The 25,448-nt window shown below is 49.9% G+C and overlaps 1 protein-coding gene and 1 long non-coding RNA gene across 3 annotated transcripts in view; one reads left to right on the forward strand and one right to left on the reverse strand.

Annotated features, from left to right (window-relative positions):
* XYLB (xylulokinase) overlaps positions 1–19,144 on the reverse strand; it is a 39,479-nt gene extending 20,335 nt beyond the window's left edge. The window contains exons 1-10 of one of the 2 annotated variants that reach the window (XM_019727608.2): positions 18,953–19,144; positions 17,559–17,641; positions 13,256–13,325; positions 11,426–11,506; positions 9,225–9,311; positions 8,565–8,693; positions 7,665–7,730; positions 6,186–6,258; positions 4,306–4,424; positions 1,020–1,101 (exon numbers count right to left, since the gene is read on the reverse strand). In XM_019727608.2, coding sequence (XP_019583167.2) covers positions 1,020–1,101; positions 4,306–4,424; positions 6,186–6,258; positions 7,665–7,730; positions 8,565–8,693; positions 9,225–9,311; positions 11,426–11,506; positions 13,256–13,325; positions 17,559–17,641; positions 18,953–19,009 — 847 coding nt within the window. In that variant the 5' untranslated portion in view covers positions 19,010–19,144. Of the gene's footprint in view, positions 1–1,019; positions 1,102–4,305; positions 4,425–6,185; positions 6,259–7,664; positions 7,731–8,564; positions 8,694–8,883; positions 8,995–9,224; positions 9,312–11,425; positions 11,507–13,255; positions 13,326–17,558; positions 17,642–18,952 lie in introns of those variants that run through there. The other variant, XM_019727609.2, reaches the window with a different exon arrangement.
* A 3,920-nt stretch (positions 19,145–23,064) lies between these two features.
* Positions 23,065–25,408, forward strand: LOC141567176 (uncharacterized). Its single transcript, XR_012489616.1, has 2 exons — positions 23,065–23,206; positions 24,870–25,408. It is a non-coding gene; the product is annotated as an uncharacterized LOC141567176 (long non-coding RNA).
* The last annotated feature ends 40 nt before the right edge of the window (positions 25,409–25,448 follow it).

Below are 25,448 nucleotides of genomic sequence, written 5' to 3' on the forward strand. Positions count from 1 at the left end.
GTTGTTTGCATTGTCTAAACACTAGAAGCCAGGCCAACCTCCTCCACAGGGGACTGGTGAAATAAATGCTGGGATAACCAAACCCCAGACAACCATTAAAATGATACTGCACGAAAAATATTGCCCAGGTTCGTTAAAATAAAATATGCTCATTTATGAGCACAGAAATAAGGTTGGAAGGATATTCATCAAAATTTTAACTGTGGTTATCTCTGGGTTAAGGGATTATAAATGATCATTATATCCTTTCTTTGGTTTGTTAGTATTTAAAATTTTTTTCTGCAATGAAGAGGTACCCCTTGTGAGTAAGGGAAAAAGCATGAGCCTTTTGTTAGTCTGTTTGCTTGTTATTGTTGTTATTTTAATGAAGGAGCAACTAATGTATTATTTAAGGCAACAGCAAACTGAAGGTCAGACTTAGGGCTGGATCGGCTGAGAGCTACCAGCCTGGTATCTCCGACACTCAGCCTGAAACCAAAATCCAAAAGGACAGAAACCTGCTTCTTTGTCATTCCCGTTCAAATGTGCCCAGAAGCTCACACTTCAAGGGTTAAAAAACAGGCCTGTCATTCTCCCTGACATTCTTCTAGTCGATAGAGTAAGCATAAGAACTAATCCATGTTCCTAATGTGACCTGATTAAGTTATTTTCATTTTGAAAGGCAAGCAAGGTGTTTGGATGAGAAGTGAGTCATACCTACAGATCAAATGATGGGGTGTCCTAGAGGAAGGGTTGCAGGCACTGAGATATTTAGGTTGGAACAGAATTGGGAGGTCAGAGAGGGGTGGGCAGGACGGCCTGCCTTAATCGCTGATCGGTTTTCAGTGGAGTGGAGGGGCAGCCTTGAGTTGCTCCTGAGAGCAGCCAGGGCCAACATGGGGCAGGTACTAGGAGCCAGATTTCAGCCGTGGAGCAGCCCTGGAGGGAGGGGCCCCGCCACAGAAGGGCTACATCACGAGGCCAGACTGGCACAGAGTACGTCAGGACACTTAGAGAGTGAAATCCCCTAAGGTACTCACCTGGGTTGTCCCCCGTGAAGGCCACCACTTTGCATCCTGGAGAAAATCCATAGCGCTGGACGTAGTAGGAAGAAATTGCTCCCTGGGGAGAAAAAGACAGTATGCCCTGCTGACCGCCTGCTCAGCAGCGCAGGCCACACACCTCAGGCCACAGGAATGCTGCAGGCTCCAGGTCACTGAGCCTGGAGTCACACACTCCCTGCGGCAAACCAGGGATGTCCCTCTTGTTTACAAAAAGCCCAAGGAGCCCAGCACAGGTTTGGAACCATGAACATGAGGTCATTGCACTGCCTTGTAGACCACTTGATTTTGAGATTCAAGGTCACTAGGGCAAACCAATCCCCAACTTGTATGTGCTGTGTTAGCTCCAAAGTCTGGATATAACATTCAAAATAAATAACTGGAGGACAGCAGTAAGCAAACTCACAGGAATAGATAAACCCTTACATGCACGGTCCATCAGCCCAGCAATCGGATTTAATAACCAGACACATAAATGCAGAGGGCAACACTCTAAAGAAAACAAACCCCAAAAGGCAGTGCGGGGGGAGGGAGTCCCCCAGGAACCACACCCTTGGGCCCCTCCAAAAGTGGCTATGGGGTCAGAGGGCAGGGACACCCTCTGGGCAGACAGAATTTTTAGAAAGTATAGTATGAAAGCTTTTTTCCGCTTTTCTTAGTTCCAAAAGTTTAAAATAAACAATGGGGTTTCCAATGTCTGACAGAAAGGTTTGCTCCTCCCAGCAAAATTTCAGTTTGACATCAGAATAAGCCATCTCCCGGGAGACAGAGGCAGAGGCCTCAGTTGCCTCAGAAAACAGAGTCTGCGTCTGGGCATGTGTGCAGGTGGCTTATTTGAAGTGATTCCAGGAAATGAAAGCGGAACCAGGAAGAGTGAAACAGGGAAGGAGGGAGAGCTTCGGGGGGTACAATGTGGAGCTGGTCAGCACCACAGACTAGACTCAGCCACGGGGTAACATCTGAAGAGCTGCGTGAAGCGGACGTGGGGCTGCCCGCCTGGGGACAGGACAGGGGAGCAGCTCTCCACAGGCTCCTGCTGGTGCAAGGTCCTCCCTGTGCCTCCAGGTTTGCAAAGCACAAATGTGGAGACACAGAAGTCCCAGAGCGTGAGGCAAGTGACAGACATGGATGCAGCTCAGGCAGGCTGCTGCCAGGTGATGATGGACGATGAAAAAGGTAGGCTGGGGGGATGCAAGGTGGGGCCCCAGAAATGTCCTTTACAATCCATCACCAAATATTTTCCTAGAGCAAACGACAGAAAGCTATCTGGACACCATCTTCAAAAAAAGAGATGACACCTGAAGCTGAAGCTGAATAATATTGAATGACAATTATAATTAAATATATACACAGTCACGGGATGTGGAGTACAGCATAGGGAATAGAGTTAGTGGAACTATAAAAGCTGTATGCGATGTCAGAGGGGTAGTCAATGGAAGACGGGGGTTATCACTTTGTGAGGGGTGTAAATGTCTATTACATTGTTTGGTACACCTGAAACTAATTTAAAAAATAAAAATTTAAAAAAAAAAGAGAGAGAAAACATGGATTTCGCTTGTTTTCCCCATCACCATCATGTGGTGCAGATGTCACAAGTGAAAATCCAGAACCGTTCTAGAATCCTGTTCCGCAAGCTGAGCGTCTGCACAGGCTCCCCTCGGTGGTCTCTGTGCTTGGCATAAGGCTGGCGAAGCCTGCTGCCATGGACAAAACGCTGCTTCCATCCCACATGAAACTAAAAGCGCCGAGGCTTGGCTGTGTTCTGCTCGTCCTGCCTCTGTCTCTGCTGTGCAGCCGTGTGCCCAGGTCCTGAACGTCTGCTGCTAGGGGCAGGATACCCTCCCTTAAACTCTGTGTGTTGGCCTCACGGCACCCTCTGGATGGTGATGGTGTGGCTCTGTGGTTCTGCTCACGGTGGCAAAGGCTATTTTCAGAGTATCGCTGTTGATCTCAGACAAGTGCTTCTGTGGCTGGGACTCCCTATGGGGAGTACTCGTGATAGCCTGGTTCTCCTCGGGGCCCACCCCTCCCAGCCCCATGACTCTCCCCAGGCCTCGGGGACCCTCCTCCTTCCTGCACACCCAACAATGTCCCACTCAGGATTTTTGACTGCCCTGGCTGTGTGGCCTGTGCTCTACGCCAAAGGGCCCTAAGAGCAGGGCCCAGGTCTCTCTCAACTCTATTCTCCCCTCAGAATAGCCAAAAACTGAGCCGGCCCACTAGGGCACACCAGAGCATGCACAGGCAGTGTCTATTCTGAATGGGGTGGCACACTGATGCTTAAAAGTTTTTATTATTACAACAGGACCTGGCACTACCTTCAGGACTTTATTTTATTTTTCTATTTTTTAAGAAGGGCACAGCTCACAGTGGCCCATGTGGGGATCGAACCAGCAACCTTGGTGTTATTAGCACCGCACCTAAGCAACTGAGCAAACCGGCCAGCGCTTAAGCACTTTAAAGGCATCAACGCATTTATCCTACACAACAGCCTGATGAAATAGAAAGTATTGTTATTCTCATTGTTCCAGGAATAATGGAAGTGATGAGGAAACTGAGGCAGAGATGAACGTCACTGAGCCAGTTACGGATAGAGCCAGGATTCCATCCTGGGCAGCGGGCACCAGGGCCAGGCTCTGCCAGACTCACTGGCGTTTCTTTCCATTTCCTCCAGACTGCCTGCTTCAAGCTTCCCTGGTGGTCCCTAGCCCTAGAATTGCAACATGCTGTGCATTTTTTCCTAAGATGCGCAACCACCCAGAACTTATGCCTTCAATTTTTTTCCTATTCTAATAAGTTCCTACTGGAATTTTACAAAGTGCCCCCCACCCCCAACTGCACGGCCATAAGACAGTGTTCTATATACCACATTTCCCCGAAAATAAGGCCTAGCTAGGCCATCAGCTCTAATGTGTCTCTTGGAGCAAAAATTAATGTAAGACCTGATAAAATACAATATAATATAATATAATATAATATAATATAATATAATATAATACCGGGTCTTATATTAATTTTTGCTCCAACAGACACATTAGAGCTGATGGTCCGGCTAGGCCTTATTTTCGGGGAAACACAGTATTCACCTGAGTACCTGAGTGCAAGGCACAGATCCAGACATCTAACTTTACATATCTTACACTAAGCTGAAAATCCCAACCCTGCGTGTAAATGAATGTGTGTGTGCATGCACATGTGCGCGTTGCACTGCCTCCCCAGTAGCTGCCAGCTCTTGCAGGAGCCCATCACGGGAAAGGAGACCTACCACGACTGAGCATGACGGTACCGGCAGGCCAAGCTTCTCCTCCAAATGCGGTGCACAGGCACTGAGGCAAGCCTGTGACCAGACCCTGTCCTGGATTTGCAACAGATTCATTCCAGAACCTAAGGAAGGAAGGACACAAGAAATAGGAGCACCTGGAAAAAGGACTTTCTGTAAAAATGCAGAAACCTGGCAGAGAGAAGATCATTTGCTTGCAGCAAACTTGTACCAATGGAAGGTATAGGATGTGCCTGGGTCATGCTGGAACTGGAGAACCGGAGGCCACCAGGGCCCTTGGAAACACATGGCCCCACCACTTCCTCTAAAAATTCCTCACAGGCTCGAATGCCACTGGCAGCCTAGCAACCTGCTGCTCTAAGACCTGGCTGGGGGAGGGGAACTACCAGCAATATGTCAACAAGGAACAGCTCGCTCTCCCTGCTCTTCGTGTCCCCTGGGGTTTCAAGGTGTCTACCCGGGGACAGCCTGGTGCTGATGTGGGTCAGGCCTCCGGGACTTCCCAGTCACATCTAACTTTCAGAGGAGAGCACGCAGGCTCCTCCAAACTTCTCTGCGCTCTCACCAAGATCAGCTCACTAAGCCTTTCCTAGAACAATCTACTTCTCCCAAGGCTCTCCTTGGCATGGGGAAGGGGGGAACCCAGCACAGTGGAGGCAGACAGAGAGGGGCTGGGATGCAGATGCCCATGAAAGGAGGACGGACAGCTGGTAAATCAGGAGGTGACTCCCCAGGTGAGAGTGAGGGGAGTGGAGTGGAGGGCCCAGTGGAGGTTGAAGAATGTGACCCCTGGAATGTCGACTGGAGCAGTGGTGTGACCTCCCCCAGCAGCACCTAACAGCCGCAGGTGGGTGTGGAGAGCAGAGGCGGGCGCTCACACCAATCCAGGTTTGGGTTCTCCTGGTCTGATGTCTATGGAGTCAGCTGTAGGAGCCTTGTCTTCTCCAGACTGAGAGAAGCTTAGGGACCACCCCTTTTATCCCTGAAAACAAGGATGTCTGGCACACAACAGCACCCAAAACCTCCAGGTGAATCCCAGGAGGCTCAGAGCTCTCCACAACGCTTTTCTGAAGCCACGGTCACAGGTCGGGGCTCTCGCTGTGCATTCTGCTCCCCTCTCCGGTCACTCCTTTTAGTCTGGCCTCATCTAAGAGCCCCGTCAGCAATCTCGCCCCGGCTTTCCTTCTTTACTGGTACCATTTGCATTTACTGTTGTCCAGGTTTTGATTCCAGAAGCTCACAACTGTCACAAGTTCCCCAAATGGGAACAAAACCTTCCATGTGACTCCTTGTGAGAACCAAGCTCCAAGATGACCCCTGCTCGTCCCTGAGTTCTGGTTTTCACACTTGTGAGGTCTCCACCTCCCTGTACCTGGATAGGTCTGTACGACCAGTAAGCTGGGGCAGAAGTGATGACATGTCACGCCCAAGATTAGGGTATGAAAGACTCTGTAGCTTCTACTTGGCTGCTCTCTCCTTCTCCCATCCCTTAATAGCCCCATGGGGGCCCCACATGGTGAGGAACTGGGGCCGGCAGCCACACATGTGCTCTTGGATGTGGTCAAGCCTTCCGATGACTGCAGCCCGGGGTGCCAGCGTGACGGGCCCCTCATGAGAGATCATGAACCAGAACCACCCGGCTAAGCTGCTCCCAGATTATCGACCTTCAGAAACTCTGTGGGCAAATAAGCATCTGTGGTCTTCAGCTGCTAAGTGCTGGGGCCATCTGTTACACAGCAATAGATAACAAATATACTCTCTTTTTGGCAACAGACGACAAGGCTGAAAGACTGACACCCACCCAGGTGGATGAAGCTCCCGCAAGCCCACTGCACCGGCACACGCCCAGGACCATGAAGTCTTACCATCACTGTAGTCAATAGGGGCGTAAGACCCAAGGAATAGGGAAGCAGCAAAACTACTGACCAAAGAAATTCTCTGTAAAAGAGAGAAACACAGTAAGCTATGACTCACTTCCATATATCCTAAGCAACTGAATACTCTCTCTCTCTCTCTCTCTCTCTCTCTCTCTCTCTCTCTCTCTCACACACACACACACACACACACACACACAAACACACACACGAAGCGTTTTAAATTGGAGAGGGAAGTGGAAACTGTGAGCGAGGAGCTCCAATAATGAAAGCATTTTGAGTAGCTGGAATACCAAGAACTGACCCCCTAGGACGAGCACCTCACTCTGCAGTTTCTGAAAAGCCATAAAATTGTCAAGTTCAACACAGACAAAGAGCAATAAGCCCCAAGACAAAGTCATGCTCAGGGCAGCGGGTTTGCCACCCGGAATCCAGGGAGTGTGGTGCCCTGATTTCCTTCCTCTACTTCTGTGGTCTTTATGTCTAGTTACAAGGGAAGTGAGATGTGTGGCCACGGGACTCAGAACCAACCAAGACAGTCTCAGGGGTTCAGAGCAAGTATCAGCGAAAGCCAGCCCCTCGGAATCCACAGACCCCAGATGTGAGCCAGAGGAACTGATAATGGATTTCAAATGTCAGCCTGAGGGTCTGCGCTTCCACACGGAAATCAGGAGCCCTTGGGCCAGCGGAGAGAATGCCGACACCTCTTGATCTCATCAGGCCACCTTTGTCCTTTGTTTCACACAGAAATTGGAGAGGGTTTTTCATCCCCTCCTCCTCCCCCATCTACATGGCTAATGCTGCAGAGTAATCTTGAATCATGAAATAAGAAATTGGAAGTTAACTTCCGAGATTACTAAGGCACTTTGGTTTAACACAAGCTGATCCTTTTCCAATTACTCAGAGATGGCAATCACTTCCCAAGGTGTGGGAGTGCCACTCTTCAGGTGGCATTAAGTACTGACTTCCAGCAACTGTGGATCAAGGAATGAATTTGGGCTCCTGGACGCAGGCTCTGGTTGAAGGGCCACCGCTGGGGACACTTCAGTCCAGCTTCACGAATTTCCTAAGAAAACACTGACCCTACACCGATCAAGAGCCTGGTAGCCACCCTGCATTTCCCATACAGGAAATTGAGTGGACAGAGCCTATAGGGCACCCAGGTCTCCCACTCAGGCTATCCCAGGAAGACGCGAGTCCCTGCTGCTCCCACCCTGACCCTGACCGCCACCCCTTCTGGACAGGAGAACCCGACCTCTCTTTCCCACGATTCTATTCTTTCCCTCCTCTTTGGAAACCACCTAATGATGAGAAAAAAGCAAATTGAATACATCAGTTTTAATGTCTGCAAATCAATGTTTTCCACCAATGCACACAAGATGCATTTATGCTAATGGTAAGTATTATATTAATAAAAGGAATTCAACTGTGAACTTTCGATCAAATAGGAACGTTAACCAGTTTACCAACCTCCGTGTGTGAGTAGGACTCGGGGTTCTGCTGGTAAATCTTGGCAATTTGGTTTCCAGTAAATCGCTGGAAAAAGAACGCAAATTCTTAAAAACCCGAACCCTACATGGAATGATCAACTCCATAAAGTGGTAAGCTCCGGATATTAGTCAGCATAATGAAAGCTTTAAAAAGGCCTCAAATCCGGAACTGTTTGAAATCTGCCAACCACCCTGAGTGAATAAGCCTTGCGCCTCACACAGCACAGGCACTGCTGTGACCAAGGGCACCTGTGCGGGGGACTCAGGTAGTTTCCTCACCCACATTCTTCTTACTTCAGGTGGCCCAAGTAGGGTTGGCCCTGTCCCCCAAACCTTTACTCCAGTGAGGGTAGCATGACCCAAGCTGGGCCAATTGTGGCCACCCTGTGGGATGGTGTGGGACCACAGCTGAAACCAGCAGCTTTTTCTTTACTTTGCAGGAATCGCACTACAGATCTTACATGCACTGGTTCCTTTTGGCTTCAAAACTACCCAAAATGTAAGGGCTATTTTTATCCCCAGGTTTGAGAGGTTGAAAGCCAGGTGTTATCATCATCCCGATAGGCAGGAGCTGATGTGAGGAGCACAGCCATGTTTACACCTCAGCTCTGACCGGGGAACATACAAGGGGAGGGCTGCCCTTGCTTGACGGACAGCACCAGGAGGCAGGATGGCCTTGATCAGAACCAGGGGCCAGAGTGCCCAGTCCTGGCTCCATGGGGTGACAACACAGGGCTCATCACGGCCTCACATGATCCGAACAGGGGCAAGCCACCAGCTGTGTCTTCCCAGACACCCAGGGAGAAGGGACCAGAGCCAACAACTAGACCTTCCTCCCAGGACCAAACCTAGTCCCCAGCCCACAGCAAACACTACCTACTTCATAGGCGCGGGACCCAGTGAGGGAGCTGAGAGCCTGGGCCCCACCTACGGCGGCTTCCAGCTGGCGGCACTGGGCTGTGGTGCTGGAGTCCATCCACACTGGGCAGCTGCTGATGGAGAAACAGGCCTGGAAAGAAGGGGTAAAGGCTCAGGCTTGAGCTCTGCCTGCTGACCCTGGGGGGTCACACGGCCTATGACAGCAAGAATGGGCACTTCTTCTCTGGATGTGTCCTTGGAAGACCCACAGGAAAGCACCTTTGCGCCCAAACCTCGGCCTGGCCCAGAAAGCTCGAAATTGAAGATTCTGATAAAGACACCTGAGCACCGCAGGCAGTACTAGTGACGAACAGGGAAGTGCGGCTTCGCTGCGGTATTTGGAGTCTGGCAGAAAAGGAGAAGCCAAGCCAGCCTTCCAGCATCAACGGGAGACATCCCGAGTGGAGCAGGAGGGGGCCTGTGTGATGAGGGCTGTTAGCACCTGAACCTTGCCCCAGACACCAGGTATACCCATCGCAGGGGGGCAGGGCAGACCATGCTCGTAGGACGACTGCCCAAGCTACCTCCCTACACCCTGACAATGCACAAAAATCCAGACTTCAGGGCCCCTCTCCCCCGTCTACAGAAGTTTCTCAGGCTCCCGTGACCTGGCCACACTGACCTGAAGCTGCCCGTGTAATGGGAGGGCTGGTGACAGGCTTGTCAGCACCCGGCTGGCCCCGGCTTTCCAGTACACACTTCCATGTTGCTGTCAAAGGGAAACCCATGTACATAGTCGTGAGGCCACACACTGCTGGGTGTCACAACCTCCTGGAGACACAGAAAGACGCCGGGCCACACGCCAAAGAACTGGGCTCCAGGCCTGCCCTGCCCTTCTTAGTCACAGAGCCCATCCCATTCACGAGACTTGGATTTCCTGTCTATAAAATGGGAAGGAACTATGCCCCGTCCACCTCCCAACTTGTAGGAAGGCTCCAAGAACAAATGATTGGTCTGGATTGGGTGCCTTTGTTAAACTGTATTTATATGTATTGTTCATAACATTACCTGAAATTCGCTCATTCATTCATTCACTTACCCACTGAAACATTTATTGAGCCCAAAGATCATGCCAGGCATGGGACAGATAAATACGATAGTATCGTCCCTGTTCTGAGGGAGATGGGAGTTGAGTCAGGGAAGAAGACACAAATGTAAATTACAAAACGCTGCAGGTGTAGTGACGGCTGTGGGGACACAGAGGAGGAGCAGCTAAGCAGCTGGGAGTACAGACAGGAAGAAGTGATGTGATTATTGGCAAAGGATCCCAGAGCTAAGTGTGTGTGTGTCCCATGCAGAGTGTAACCATCAGTGAAAGAGAGCTTGGCAGGTGCAGGGAAGGGTGGCATTCTAAGCAGTGGGCCTAAAGCTAGGGCGAGAGGTGGGTGATGGGTCTAGAGGGGAAGGAGGGAAGGTGACAGCACCAGGGCCTTGATGTCCCTGCTTAGGAGACTGGGGTTTGTATTGGAGGCGGTGGGAACTCTGGATTAGCAGGGGAGGGATGTGGCCAGGGCTGCAGGTACAAAGGGGCCTATGGGAGTCTTGGAGAACGTAGGCTGGAGACAGACAGTCTGAAGTAGAGGCCCAGAGAAAAATGGCGGGCGCTGGGCCTGGGCAACAGAGGCGGAGTTGGAGAAGAGTCGTGTACAAATGAACATGGGGACCCTTGAATGAAGTGGGGAGATGATACTTGGGTTGTGGCTCTGAGTGGACAGGGAGAACTCCCCGAGAAAGGGAACCCGAGGGGGAGGAGGTCTGGGAGTAGATGGGTCCTCCATCTGGGACATGACAAGTCTGAGGTATTCACAGGACACCTGGCCATGTGTGTGACAGGGATGCCTTAGGAGAGAGAAGGTGTCTGGCCTGGGGTTCAGATGAGACAAGATCGCCCAGGGAATCCATTTAGTTTAACAAGGACAGGAGCAATGAATTCCTGTTAGGTCAGGGGAAGACGAGGCATCTTCAGAAAAATAAGTACGCGCTCTCTAACAAGGATGTGAAAACAGGCCAGTCCAGCGTGGAGCAAAGTGATTCAGAGGATCAACCTGCCCTTGGGTCCTGGCTTCCCCTCCTAGCAGCTATGGGACCTTGGGCAAGTGACGTCACCTCTCTGACGTCACCTCAGTTTCTCCATGTAAATGGCAATAATAAAAACAGTAGGGTTTTGTGTACGAGGCACTGTTCTATGTACTTAGCACTCACATTGACCTATGGCAGATGAGGGTATGGAGGCACCAGAAAGCTGGATGACAGGCCCCACGTCACTGCTTGTAAATGACAGGGCTGGCAGCCTGGCCAGAACCCCCGTGCTAACTACCCCTTGATACCACCCCGTAGAATCGTTATGAGGATTCAGTTAGATAAGCTACGTAAAAGGCTCAGCATTGCACCCACCATACACTAAGTGCTCAATCAATGTTATTATTACTAATATCTCTACTACTAAAATTGCTGTCATCTTCGGTATCATTTCTGACTTTGATTTTACTTCCAGGACATAGGAAAGCAGTTTTAGTGGCCCCAGTCATAATAAATTCATGTCAAATGCTCCCTCCATCCCTCAGCAGACCTCTCTCCAGCTCCTCCTCACCCACTGTCCTATTTCGAACAATGCGGAATCGTAAGAACTCTCTCAGATCCTTTTCCAAGGAGCCAAGCCATACATCCTCCAAGGCAAAACAGCTGTAAAGATTTTTGCTGACAACAAAATGTGTGCGGTGGGTCTCAAGAACGAGCACCTTCCCTCTAGCGGAGCCACCACCTCGGGCCGCTGCCTAAGATATCCGCCCTCCTTTGGTCGACGGGAGGCTGCTGCAGACACACCTGGCCTGCCCCAGACAAGGCGAGGACCTGAGAGAAGTCGAAGCCTGAAGCCTTCATCTTCTCCAAGATGATATCCAGAGCCTGAGAAGAAAAGCAGAATCCCCATGACTGTACCAAACCACAGAACTAGGCAGCCACACAAGCCTCGAAGCTGAAATGGAAGTGCTTGTCATTACAGCGGAGTTGACAAAGAAAGAACTGATGCCTTGGGATCTGTAAGCACTGGACTACGTTAATGAAACAAGTAGGCATCAATCACATAAAAAAGGTGAACTATGCCACAAATATTTTAAGTGGAATTACAAAGCACCAGTCCTTAAGTTGTGCTTCCCCAAATTTGAGACTTCCATGCACTCAGGAAGAACAAAACCAAGGTGGCTCAAATTTTGGTTTCTTTTATTTGCAGTCTCAATCCCCCACGTAGTGATGTGGCTTCACTGCAATGAAGAAGCAAAGAGCAAAGTAGAGAGCTCCCACCGGAATGGGGCTCCAGGCCCACACTGCCCGTGTCCAGCAGCGCGAGGTTGCAGAAAGTAGGTAGAGCTGCTGGCCATTTGTTCCAAGCCTTCCTTCCACCCTCCACCATCCAGTTGGAATCTTCTTTCTACCAAGACCCCAACGGTGGGTGAGATGGATGGCACTGTCCAGCAAAGCTTGACACTTCCCCTAAGATTTCACAGCAGGAATTGGTCACCCTAGGCTGGATTTTCTGTGTGGGTCGGTAAGCCACCTGAGCTTCTGTGTGACCCCGCCATCCCTACCCTGTGCTGGGAGGGCTCCTTTCACAGTCCTGACTGTGGCTGTGAACTCTAGCCCAGTTTGCCAAATATCAGGCAGGGATTGGCACAGGTCCAGTCCTGAGTGCTTTTTGGAATTGGAAGTCGCCCTGGTCCCAACCCCAAGCCTGGCTCTCTACCTACTGCTCACCTCCCCAAGTTAAGGCCTTGGCCCACCGGAAGCTCTCGACATCATCACAGGGACCTCCAGACACCAACTCTTGCCTGTCACCCCCAGCCCCACCGCCACTGCCCCTCGATCTGGCTCAGCCCTCTGCAGTACATTCCAGCCAGGCTGTCCGGTGGAAATCCACCCTTTACCCCATTCTTCCACTATTAGTCAGGGTCAGGTTGATAAAAAAGAAATCATAACAGTTGTCTTTAGTGCAGGGAATTGGTTAAACAGGTACTGGAGGAACAGAAAAGCTTTTGGCAAACACATTAAGTTCTGCCTTTGGCTGGCACCCGGTCTCAGGGCCTGGGGTCCCCTGTGGCACGAGGCAGCCCCAGCTCTATTGGGCTAATCTGTGCTGTCCACACCCCTGGTCCTGTGGCCCCATTGGTCACCTGGATCTGGCAAGAGGCATCTTCCTTTCTCAATGGTCCTGAGTGGGCGGGCCTGCTTGGGACCAATCTAAGCCCAATGGGGCAGGTCATAAGCCACCATTCTGAGGGCCCCTGCCCTGGGAGATGAGGGGTCTGGGGGCTGGGCACTAAGAACACAAGGCTGTGTTTGGATCTCAGGGTACAAGGCTGCCCACATGAGCTGAATGCAGTGTCTGGGAAAGGTCTGCTTTTGGTATTTTAAAGATAGTAAGGACCTCCCAGCCTCCGTGGCTCCAGAACTCGGATGCCCTTTGTGAGTCCTCTCAGCTTGGGAGCACTGACACCAGCTGAAGCTGGCCCTGGGAACCATGCAGACTCCATTTCCCCAAGAAGACCTTGTCTCAACAATGCTCTCATGAGCTGCCACCTTTGGGCTTCCTAGCAAATCACGAGGTCTGCTGGTCAGATAGGCTGGGGACAGGTGAGGGACAGGAATCCCTGGGCTTACCTGGACCCACATCAGGACCGGAGAAGTCACTGTCAGACCATCCTTGTGGACATGAACTCCACCCTGAGTGCTACAAGGAAAACAAGAGAGAATGTGGGACACAGCTCAGGCGGGGGCCCAGCAGTGGCAGATCCTGGGTACCTCCTGTGGAAATGCCTCCTCCCCAACCTCGAGTGGCACTCTAAATTGAACAGGTGCAAATGCAGAGTGAGATGGAAAGAGAAGGCATAGAAATTGCCCAGAGTGGCACGTCTCAGAAAACACCAGCAAAAACAAGCCTTCTAACACTGAGGGGTTCACCCTGAAAGGCAGGCATGATGTCACGGTGCAGTGGCCATGAAGGGACTGCGGGAGCGTGGAATTGGATAAGCCCAAATCCACTGGACTCGGAGAGGTAGAGGAGGTGTGGCTACAGGAAGTGCTGCATCTGTGGGAAAAGTTCTTGGCCATCAGACCATTGTGAAATAAATAAAGCAAAGTACAGTGTGCTTTTGTGTGTAAGTAAAGGAGAAAATAAGGACATTCATATCAGCTGATATTTCAATATAAAACACTGCAAGGATATACAAAAAAAGACAGGAGGAAAGATGAAATCACAGAGGGACTAAGACTTTTCACTGTTGCCTTTTGTTTCTTTTGAATTATGTACCAAGTAAATGCAATGCCTATTGACAAAATATTGTTATTAAAATAACCACTTGGGAAAATAATCTGGCAATTTCTTACAAAGTTAAACATATACCTAGCATATGACTTAGCCGTTCCCGGGTATTTCGTTTCCAAGAGAAATGAAAGCTTATGTTGACACAAAGACGTGAATTTCACAGCCTCTTCATAGTAGGAAAACAACTGGAAACAACCCAAATGTCCCTCATCAGGTTAATGGAAAACCAATTGTGATTCATTCATACAACGGAATACTGCTGAGCAATAAAAAGAACAAATTATTGATACATGTAACAATATGGATAAATCTCAAAATGATTACATTGAGTAAACAAAGTCAGATAAAAAAAGAGTACATAATTAAGATTCCCTTTATATAAAATTCGAGAAAGTATAAACTTAATCTATAGTGATAAGAAAATAAACCAGTGATTTCCAGGGGTTGGGGGTGGGGAAGAGGGATGAATTGCAAAGGAGCATGCGAAAACTTTTGGGGGATAGGAATGTTGATTATCTTGATTTTGGTGATAGTTTTATGGAGGAACACATATCTCAAAACTTATCAAGCTGTTTACTTTATATACTCGTATGTGCTATTTATTTTACATCAATTATACCTCAATAAGATGGTTAAAAAAAAGAAAAAAGACCCAAACCAGAAAGCGATCTGGGGGTGAGGGAGGAATGAACTAGGTATGTATGTATATGGTTTAAAAGATCTTAAAAATGTTAACTTTGAGTAAAAAAAATATAGTACTTTGCTTATGGATACCTCCCCCACCCCAAAGATGTCTAATGAAGAGAACTGATTGATTTATTGAATGGAAGAATGATGGAGCGAGAATTTAAAAATTTAAAAGAAATCATATAAAGTATGGTTTCAGATCGTAACAGAATTAAACTAGAAATCAACAACTCAAAGATAACTGGAGATGTGGAGATTAACAAACACACTTCTAAATAATATGAGTCAAAGAAGCCTCAAGAGAAACTAAAAAACGAACTAAAAAAAAAAAGAAAATATAACTGATCAAAATTTGTGGGATGCATGGGCTAGCCTGGTGGCTCAAGTGGTTGGAGCGCCGCGCTCTGGTTGCTGAGGTCGCAGGTTCAATTCCCACATAGGCCAGTGAGCTGAGCCCTCTACAGCTAAGATTGTGAACAACAGCGATTGTGAACAACAGCTCTCCCTGGAGCTGGGCTGCCGTGAAGAGCCAGAGGTTGGCGTGGTGTGGGCTGCCTCAGGCTGGCAGCCAGAGTGAGCTGCTGTGGGCTACTGTGTGCTGCCATGAGTGGCCGGTGGCCACCGTGAGTGGCCAGCAGCCAGCGTGAGTGGCCCGCGAGAGCTGCTGTGAGCAGCTGACCGAAGACTGGCGACTGACTGCCTCAGCCGGGGGAGCACAAGGCTCATAATACCAGCATGAGCCAGGGAGCTGTGTCCTACACAACTAGACTGAGAAACAACTGCTTGAACCGTAGTGGGGGGCAGGGAGGTGGAAGAAAGTCGGAAAACAAAAACAAACAAACAAAAAATTTGTGGGATGCAGCAAAAGCAGTGCTTAGAGGAAATTTTACAGCATTAAAAATGCATATTTTAAGAAAGAACAGCTAAAATCTATAAGCTAAGATTCCACTTCAGGAAACTAGAGAAAGTAGAATAGTTTAAGCTTAAAGCACGCAGAAGAAAAGAAATAATAAAAATTAGCATGCAAGTCAATGAAAATGATAAAAGGAAAACAGTAGAGAAAAATCAATGAAACCAAAAGCCGACTCTTCGAAAAGATCAATAAAGTTGCTAAATCTCTAGCCATGCTAACCAAGAAAAAAGGGAGAAGATACAAATTATCAATATCAGAAATGATAGAAGAGTCACCACTACTGATCACATATACATGAAAGGACAATTAAGGAATATTAAGAACAACTCCATGGCCACAAATTTGATAGCTTTGATGAAATGGACCAATTCCTTGAAAGACACAAACATATGTGGCCAGCAGTAATATAAAATATGAAAGAAAGATGGTTTCCAACCTCAGCTCAAAGTAGGTACATCAGCCTTGGGGGAAAGGTGGCAATACAACACGATGGGCAGTGAGTGTTGCACAAACAGCCAGAAGGGAAGGCTTCAAGAAGGAGGTGACATCTAAAACAGACATAGAGGGATACTTCCACCAGGAACTCTCAGAGCTAACTCAAAAGCAGTAAGTCCACAGCTGTACGGACTGACCTGTGTGCCCCTCAAATTCATATGTCGAAGTCTTAACCCCCAGCTCCTCAGAATGTGAGTGTATTTGGAGTTAGGGCCTTTAAAGAGTAATTACGTTACACTGAGGTCATTAGGGTGGACAGTAAACCAGTATGACTGGTGTCCTTATAAAAGGATAATAGGACACAGATAACAAAACCAAAAGACACAAGGGGTGCACACGCACAGAGGGATGGCCATATGAGAGGCAGCAAGAAAGCAGCCATCTGCAAACCACAGGGAGAAGCCTCAGAGGAAAGTGACCCCGCCAGTACCTAGACCTTGGACTTCCAGCCTCCAGAATTGTAAGGTATTGAATTTCTGTTGTATAAGCCACCCAGTCTGTGATACTTTGTTCTGGCAACCCTACCAAATTAATGTAACAGCTAAACTCATGACCTTTCTCCCCAAAACCAATTCTCTTCCACAGTCTACCATCCATCCCAAAGGCCAGCCAGAAACTTCACCTTCACATCCCACATTCAATTCTGCACCAAGACCTGCCAATTTGACCACCAAGCTCTCTCTCCTCCAAGCCACCATTATTTCTCATCCAGATGATCTTGAAAAACTTCCTCAATGATCTCCCAACACGCGCTCTGGCCACCCCCATCTGCTCTCCCACTTCACCCAGAGAGATCTTTTCAAGACATAAACATAATTGTGTCACACCTCACCCCCATCTCTATGGCCCTTCAGTAGCTGACCATAGTTTTTAGGATAAAGACAAACATGGTCTATATGGCTCAGCACAGCCACACCTCCCTCTCTGCTCCCCAGCCACATGGGCTGTCTTCAATTCCATGAATAAGCAGGGCTCTTTCTTGCCACAGGGCCTTTGCACATGCTGTTCCTTCTGCCTGGAATGTTCTCTCCCTTCCATCACCTGGCTAACTCCAATGACTCAGATCTTGGCTTATCACTACTTCTTTATGGACTTTCCCTGACTCTCCCTTCTAAGTCTAGGTGACGTTCTTTATAAGAAGCACTTAGAGAATTGAGTTCCTTTTCTTCAGTGGCTTTCTGAGTTTATAACCAAATATTCTTTTGTGAGATTCTTTGATTAACAGCAGTCCTCCCCACTCAAAGGGAAGCTCTGGGAGAGCATGTCTCTTTTTGGTTTACCATCAAATTTCAGCACCCAGCACAGTGACTGACGCAAACTAAGTTTCAATTGATACCTACTACATATATTCATGCATGAATGAAAGGAACTGGGAATGAATGGAGAAGAGACCATTCCAGGCATAGAAAAAAAAAGTGCTAAGGATCCTACCGAGACAACCACTCTTATAGTTTGATGAAGCCATAACAGTGTGTGAATGAATGTAAAAGATTGAGTGAGGACCCCAAAACCAACCCCCCCATACACGTACACTAGGTACATACCCAAATTCTGGAAGGTCTCTGTCAAAATGCACACTGTCCTCAAAGAAGACATTCAGCTCTGCATCAACAGCAACAACTTTCACCTGGAAGGCATTTTTCAAAAATGGTGTACAGAATTCTCCTCCGCTTCTACACTGGTCCAGGGGTACAAATATCACCAGGTAAAGCCCAGCCCCCTAGGAGTGAGTGGTTCAGCATGGAGACCTCCTGGCAAGCTGGGGTGCATCACTGTGACTGTGACAAGAGAGCCTCATCTGGGGACATGCCTAAAGATGTAGTAAAAGAAGCTGAGACCCATGTAGCTCAAGGAATCTCTGCCCCCCACCCCAAACAGCCACATCAAGATCCTTTAGAGACAGATGTTCACAGATGAGCTGGCTTCCTGCACCTGGCAAGGAGGCCTGAGAAAGTCATAGAGGGGAAGGAATGGGAGGCAAGGTTTGGAGCTATTTCTGGGGGTCCACATCTGCAGGGACCTGAGAAACCAGGTAAGGCCCCTGGGCTATTGTTCCCATAGGCCGTGGCGATGGTCATGCGCTAGAGACACAGTGTCTTAATGCAGCAGACCTCCAAACTCAGCAGTACAATACCTTTCCTGGACTGATGAGGAAACTGAGGCCCAGCAAGGTAACCTGGCTAGTCCAAGGTCCCACAGGTCTAGTGGTCATGGATTGTCAGAGGCCTGCCTCCCTGACCCATGTGAAATGAGGGGCTTGACTACAACTGTGGTGATTTCCCAATCTGAGGAGCTCCTTGGTACCCCATGCCTAGTTTGAAGGCAAATTTTGACTCTGTTCGCCTGTCTGCCAGGTCCTGGGAGCAGCACAGCCCGCCCTCTGGCCAGTAGTGCTGGGCACCGTTGACGCGGGCATGCTGGTGCCAACCAAGGATGGAACAAAGTTCATTTGTATATTGTGCTCATTTCACTTAAAAAAAAAAAAAAGTTTTGAGCAGTGATCTGGTTCCTGGTCACTGGTTGGGCCTGTGTGCACGTCTACCAGTCTGTCTGTCCCTGTCTTTCAGTAGTTGAGTTCCTTTGGGTCCCTGTCACTCGGTGGCAATGACGGCGCGCGAGACCTCCGGGTCCCCTGGCTCCTCTGGGCACTTTCCCGCCACGTGCCCGCAGGATCCCGCCACGGGGTGAGGCGTAGGGGGAGGACGCCGTTTCCGGGAGGGCCGAGGTCCAGGCCGACCGGTCGCTGTCGCATCTTGCGAGCGAGCGGGCGGCACTGGCAAGGAGTCGTCGGGCAGGGGCGCCGGATCCCCGAGTGATCCGAAAGGGAGGCGCGCCCGCGGCTCGTCCCAGGAGTCCCCGCACCCGGGTCCCCGCCGGCCCTCCCAGCGTCGCGGAGAGGCGGCCCCGCCCCTCCCGGACCCGGAGCCCGCGGCAGTACCTGCTGTGTGCTGAAGTCCCAGCCCAGGCAGCAGCGGCGAGTGGCGGGCTCGGCCATGGCCACGGAAGGTCCGGCAGCGCACTAGTCTATCCTTCCCGCGGCGTGACTGTCGCTGCGCTCCAACGCTCGGAGACGCCGGGGCCCGCCCCTCGCCCCGCCCGGCCGGACTCCCGGACCCGAGGCGCAGGCGGCCTTGTACTCTATCGCCGCCTGCCGGACGACGGGGGCGGGAACGCGCATGTGGCCCGGGGCCTGGAACTTGGAACCTGTGCAACATGTCCGTGGCCCCTGCACAGCCCTCTCCCTCCCAACCCCACCCCGCCCTCCTCCCCATCTAAATGTGCTCTCTGCAAAAGCCTCGCCCTAACGCGTCCTGGTGTCTCTCCAAGGACATCTGGGTCAGAGGGTTCACCTTGAAGCTAGCTTGTCCCTGCCAGTCTCTGGTGGCCCTCGGTCTGGAGACCTACATGGTTATGTCTTGGGTACTGGAACAGCTGTCCGCTCATGGTGGTGACTCAGGGGTCACAGGGAAATGTGTCCTGGGATTGGAAGCACTGGGCTCCAGCAGGCCCTGTCCTGACCCAGCAAATCGGAGTGGTTCCCAGCTCTAACATGTGCCACATCCCACCTCTGTATTTAAAACCAGAACTCCTAATACCCCACAGAGGAGCTCATTTGTTCCTGCTGTCAACTAGTACTGATGGTCTAATGTGTGCCCAACATGGTGAGGGGGGAATGAGAACCAAAATCAGACCCACTCCCTTTCTTCATAAAGCTGAGGACACATTCGCTTCCCCTCATTCCACCTCGCCTTGTTGTCCCTAGAACTGACTTCTTCCCAAGGCCCTGCCAACACCCACCTAGGTGAGATGCTCCTCCCAGGAATTTTCCAGCCCATCAGAGCCCCTGATGCAATGGTCTGATTACCTACCTTTCTCTTGCTGAACTGCCTGGAGCCCAGATCCTCCTCTTCACCCAAGGTCCGAAGATCAGTAGCAGAGCTGGGCCCAGAGCCAGTAACTTGGACTCCGTTATCCACATTTAACCACTAAACAAAACGATTTTCTAGGCAGCCTTGCGAGAAGGCCGTGGCAATATACAAAGGTTTCTTGAAGGCCAAGGCCACTGGCTCTTTCTCAAGCTGCCTCACAGGGAGGCCTTGTCTTGTTCTGAGTACCTTTTTCTTGGGCTGTGGCACTTACCCCATGCTGGTGACTCATCCTTTCTCTTGATGTAACAGCCCTTTCACTGTGACCACAGAGGTCTGAACGCCCGTTTGCCTTCATGAGGAGACTGCACATTTATAGTCTGATCCAATCCATTAGCACGGAATGAAGACAAACATCCTAATTCTAAGATATCCATGATTCTCACGTTGTCCTCCTGTTGATGTGCTGAAAATAGGCACCCAGCAGTAGAGGGGTTTGGGGGAACCCTTGGGAAGCACTGCCATGGCCTGAGGCTGGTCTTTCACGTGTCATGGTTCAAGCTTGAACTTGGCTCCCTGCACAGAACCCCTGCACTGACTTGGGAACAAAGCAGAAACTTCCCTGGAGGTGTCTCTTCACAGTAGTGGGGAGGCCCACAGTCCTAGGGAAGAAAAAAGGGGTTCTATGGAAAGTAAATTAAAATGCAGAAGTTATCCCCTAACCACCAGTTTCTAGATCCCACTCCCACAGATCGTTGTTAATAAGTTGGAGCATGATTTTCCAGCGCTTTCTTTCATGTATTCAGAGCTCCTGGATTTAATTATCTGCCTCACACGCTTATGTAGTGGGGGGAGAGCAGAACCCAAGGGACGAATGCTTTAAAAATCAGAAAAATGGAAGAAATCTACACCAACATTTAATTTTCCTAAAATCAGATTTGCTTCTGAGGTGAACACAAACGCATACACTGCAGGCATATTTCCACTTTGGTGAAAATAAGCACCTTTCTTCACAAAGCTCTTTGGAATGAATCTGTTTTGCTTAAACATCAAAGTCCATCACACTTTCTCCAGACATCAACACAAAGTCAGCTTTAAAAAATGTTAACTTCAGCTACATGAGTCATTTATTTAACTGGAGGCAGGACCCACCTCGTGCCCTCAAACTTGGACAAACAAATCTGTGTGAGGTTGGCTCTGCTAAGAGCTATAGTTCAACACATTTATCTTCCCTCATAATAGCTTCCCACTGAACTTACAAAGAATTTGTACGACCTTTGAGATAGAATAGACAGAATTATTTCATTTCTAACATATCCCGAGATGAAATCTATAAAATGTCAAACAGATATGTATAATAAATTAGTGAGCCTGAATTATAATTGATTTATCTATTTCATTCCCTAATTTCTTATTATTTTTGGTTCAGTGAATTTATCTTTGTCTTCGAAGTAGAAGGGATAGAAATTAAAGCTACCAATGTACTCCTAACTCTTCACTCTTAAAACTACTCATTTAGAAAACTATATATTAGCCTGGAGTTCACCCAACTGTCACTCACAGGGAGCCTGAACAGGAAAATGTGGGGTCGATTCACTATTGAATATGATGGAGCGATTAGCAACCCTCAACGTGATCAGGGGTTCCCAAATGTTTTCACTTCCTGAGACCCTTAGAAGCGCAACTATTTTTTCACAGTACTCCTACGCCAAAAGAAATGGCAAACAGCTCTGTTTATTAAGTAGTTAGGTCCAAACAGCTTAATACATATTTATGTCTTCACAACTTAGTAGCTGTTTAAGGAAAATAATACACATACATTGGAGGAGAAAACAATATTTCATTTTATTCTTAAATAACCAGAATCACGTCCTAAGGGGACATGTGTGCCTGTTGGGCACTGTGCAACTTCTCAAACATTGGGATCAGATTGGATACTGCCATCCTTACTTGATAGCTCTATTTTTGACCTTTTGAGAAAACTTTTTTCCTTTTAATTCCTACTATTGTTTATTTTCACCTTCTCTTTTTTTTTTTAGGAATTAATGGCAGAGATTTTTCCATTTGCCCATATAATTAATCTCCTTAACTAATTTTCAGCCTCCACTTTCTAGGTTACATCTTTGTTTTCTATTCCATTAATCTCTGCTCTTTATTATTTCATTTTTTAAAAGATTTTACTGGGGAAGGGGAACAGGACTTTATTGGGGTACAGTGTGTACTTCCAGGACTTTTTTTTTTCCAAGTCAAATTGTTGTCCTTTCAATCTTAGTTGTGGAGGGTGCTGTTCAGCTTCAAGTTGTCCTTTCAGTCTTAGTTGTGGAGGGCACATCCCAGCTCCAGGTCCAGTTGCCGTTGCTAGTTGCAGGGGGCACAGCCCACCATCCCTTGCGGGAATCAAACCGGCAACCTCGTGGTTGAGAGGACGCGCTCCAACCAACTGAGCCATCTGGGAGGCAGCTCAGCTCAAGGTGCCGTGTTCAATTTTAGTTGCAGGGGGCGCTGCCCACCATCCCTTGCTGTGTGGGATGCCATACACAGCATCCCCCAGGGGGGCTTGGACTGTGTTTGGCAGCCACACGTCCAAGCCCCATCCTGTCGGGCCTAAGTCACACTTTGGACCCCTAACTGATGTCCTCATACTCACCTGTTCTCCCCCAGCCCCCCTTCCCACAGCAGCCAGACTGACCTCTGAGGAAGGCAAAGCTGAACCGGATGTCCCCCTGCTTAAAACCCGTCCCAGGCCCTCACTGTCCTCAGGATCAAGACACAGGCCTCACCCAGGCCTATGGGCCTGCCCACAGCACTGTCGCGCTAGGGGACAAAGGGTGGTTGGCTTGTAGTCTCCCCCTCTAGCCCCTCAGCTCTTGAGGGCAGGCACAGCATTGCCCTCAGGACCTGTGGGAGCTGGGCACAGAGCAGGGCACAGTGTTTGTGGAATGAAGGGCTCCAAGTGCTGGTGGGGGAGGCGCACTGTGCTGGGCTGTTTGCTGGGCAGGGCGGGGTCAGTCTGGGCGCTGCAGGCTCTGCTGGCTCCAGGCTGAGCTGTACCTTGTGGGGCCTGCTGGGGCCGTGGGGGGCGGGGGAGGAGGATGGAGCTCCAGTGGGGGAGCTGCCGCCTGCCTTTAGTGGCCTGAGGTGCTGCCTCGTCCACGTCTGCTCAGGTGAACGTGTCCTTCTCGCTGTCCCTGGAGCTGCTCTCCTATCAGAGGCTCCCGGCTGATCAGATGCTGCTCCGAGTGGACATTCAGCAGAGCGCGAGTGGAGAGAGAGAAATGGTGTTTACCCAGAATCTGTTCCTGGAGTACCCCAACCGCACCACTCAGGTGAGTCCCAGGCCTGCCCCACACACTGAGGGTGGCGGAACTGTTCTGGTGGGGTCAAAGGACAAACCCTGACAGGGCCCTTAAAATAAGAGGAGCCCCAGTTTTTGCCTTGAGGGCCCAGTCTGCCATGGAAGAGGCCTTGCCCATGGACATCCTTACTTGTCTTAGGAGTTCAGAGCAGGTGAGGGACTGTACAGTGAAAAACCAGGGAAGGCTTCCTGGAGGAGGTCGCATGTGAAACCTTCTATTTAATAATGTTTAATAAAAAGAGAAGGGAAACTAAATTGAAATTCAGGCCAAGGGAATAACCTGATGAGGGGGGACAAGAAGCAAATGAGGCAGCTGAGGGATGACTCTTGGGTTCGTGTGGGGCTTTGGGCAGCAGGGGAGCACCCCGGGCCTATTTCTGTGGACTGCGACAGAAGGTCATGGGGCTGTGGTATGGAACTGAGTTCGAGAGGCCAAGGGAAAAGGTGAAATGGGCCAAAGCCCAAGGGGACCACATGGCTGGACAAGAGTGGGGAGGAAGGCAGGAGGGTGACCCAACAAGGGAGCAGAAACCACAGAGCTTGATCAGGGCAGGGGTGGCAGGGGGAGCAGATGGTACCTAGCTGGCCGTTCAGCTGCTCAGAATTCCACCACCAGCCTCTGTCTTTAGATGGCGGCGCCCCCCCCCCCCCTTCTGCCCAGCATGGTGCTGCCTAGACGCTCCTCAGGGGTGCCAGTACTTGGGAGTCCACATGGTTGCCCACCAGAGATTGGGGGAGGAGGGGGCTTCCTGGGGCCGCCCAGGGAGCGGCCTGCCCTCATGAGAAGGTCAGACTTACCCTCAGGGCAGTTGGAACCATGAGCTGGGGTTTGGGGCTTGTTCTCAGGGCAGTGGAAGTCAGAGGTCAGCCAAGCTGGAGCCATCAGGGAAGGCGCCCCCTGGAGGCTGAGATGGGTAACCCCCAAGGCCACGCTTATTGGGGAGCGTCAAAGGAAACAGAGTGAGAAAGCCCCGTGCCATGGTACAAATGGAGAAGTTCTCTTTATTCCTTCACATTCCATCCCTGCCTTGACAGGTACATACAGTGGGACCATGAAGTGTGTCCTCAGCTTGCATTGGAGCTGGAAGCCCACCCACCCGAGCAGTTGCCTGGGCTACAGGTTGTGGGCAGGGTGGAGGCACAGTCCTGTCCTTGCCTACTCCTGGTCTTCACAGACACGGCCCACCCCACACCCCATCCAGAGAGCTCCTGGTTGTCCCCAATGGTTAGCTAAAGACATTAAGGACTCTGGATGAACCTGTCCAACTCACTAGCCTTTGGCCCTGGGTCTCTGGGTTCTCCAGACACCGTCAGGTTTGAGCCAGTCACCTCAAGTCCGACACGGTTTATTGTAATTAACCACATCTTAGCTCCCCAGAAGGGGCCATTTTTGGATATCAAGGGCTGGCCTCAGAGCAGGACTGACCCTGCCCCTCAAGGTGGACTAGGCCTGGAATTTGGGGCCTGGAATCCATGGCCCCATACCCAGCCACTCAGCTCCATCCTGAGATCATTTTGGGGCCTGGCTCTCAGTCACCGTCTTGTCTGCTGTCACTTCTGCAGAAGGTGTGGTGGAGATAAGTCTGGGTCCAAATTCATGGCATTGAGAAAGGTGTTCTTTGCCACTTCCTTAGTCACATCATCACAGAATGCATCCCTGATCATGCTCCTGAAGAAGCCATTGGAGAAGTCATGAGCGGCACTTTCTGGGAGCTGAGAAAAGCAGCGACTCTGGGCCAGCTCCAGCCACGACTGGCTCTGTATTCCTGAGAGGCGGGCCTTTCCCTCGCCTGCAGGTCCCCAGCCAAGCTTCTCCATGAGCACAGGACGAACCCTCGCCTGTAGGTTCAGGCCTGTTCCATCTCCTGACCCTAGCCAGACCCTTCACTCTTCTGCACCTTTGGGGTTCTGTCCCCCCATCTTCATTACTAGCATTTACTGAGCACTTGCCACCTGTCAGACACTGTGCTTCATGTGGATTTAATCCTCCCAAAAACCCTGTGAGAGAGGAAGACTAGGCTGCATGTTTTTCCCTGTCTGTGCCTCAGTGCCTCATCTGTAAAATGGGGGACAGTGACAGGACTTTCCTTGCATGTAGTTGTTGTTAGGACAGAGCGTGAAAAGCCATGTATAGAACAGGACCTGACACGTAGTAAACCTTCAATGCCTGTTAGCTATTGTTGTTACTACATTATTTCATTTTGCAAATGAAG

The sequence above is a fragment of the Rhinolophus sinicus genome, linkage group LG10 (assembly GCF_036562045.2).
Source record: "Rhinolophus sinicus isolate RSC01 linkage group LG10, ASM3656204v1, whole genome shotgun sequence".
Classification (NCBI taxonomy): domain Eukaryota; kingdom Metazoa; phylum Chordata; class Mammalia; order Chiroptera; family Rhinolophidae; genus Rhinolophus; species Rhinolophus sinicus.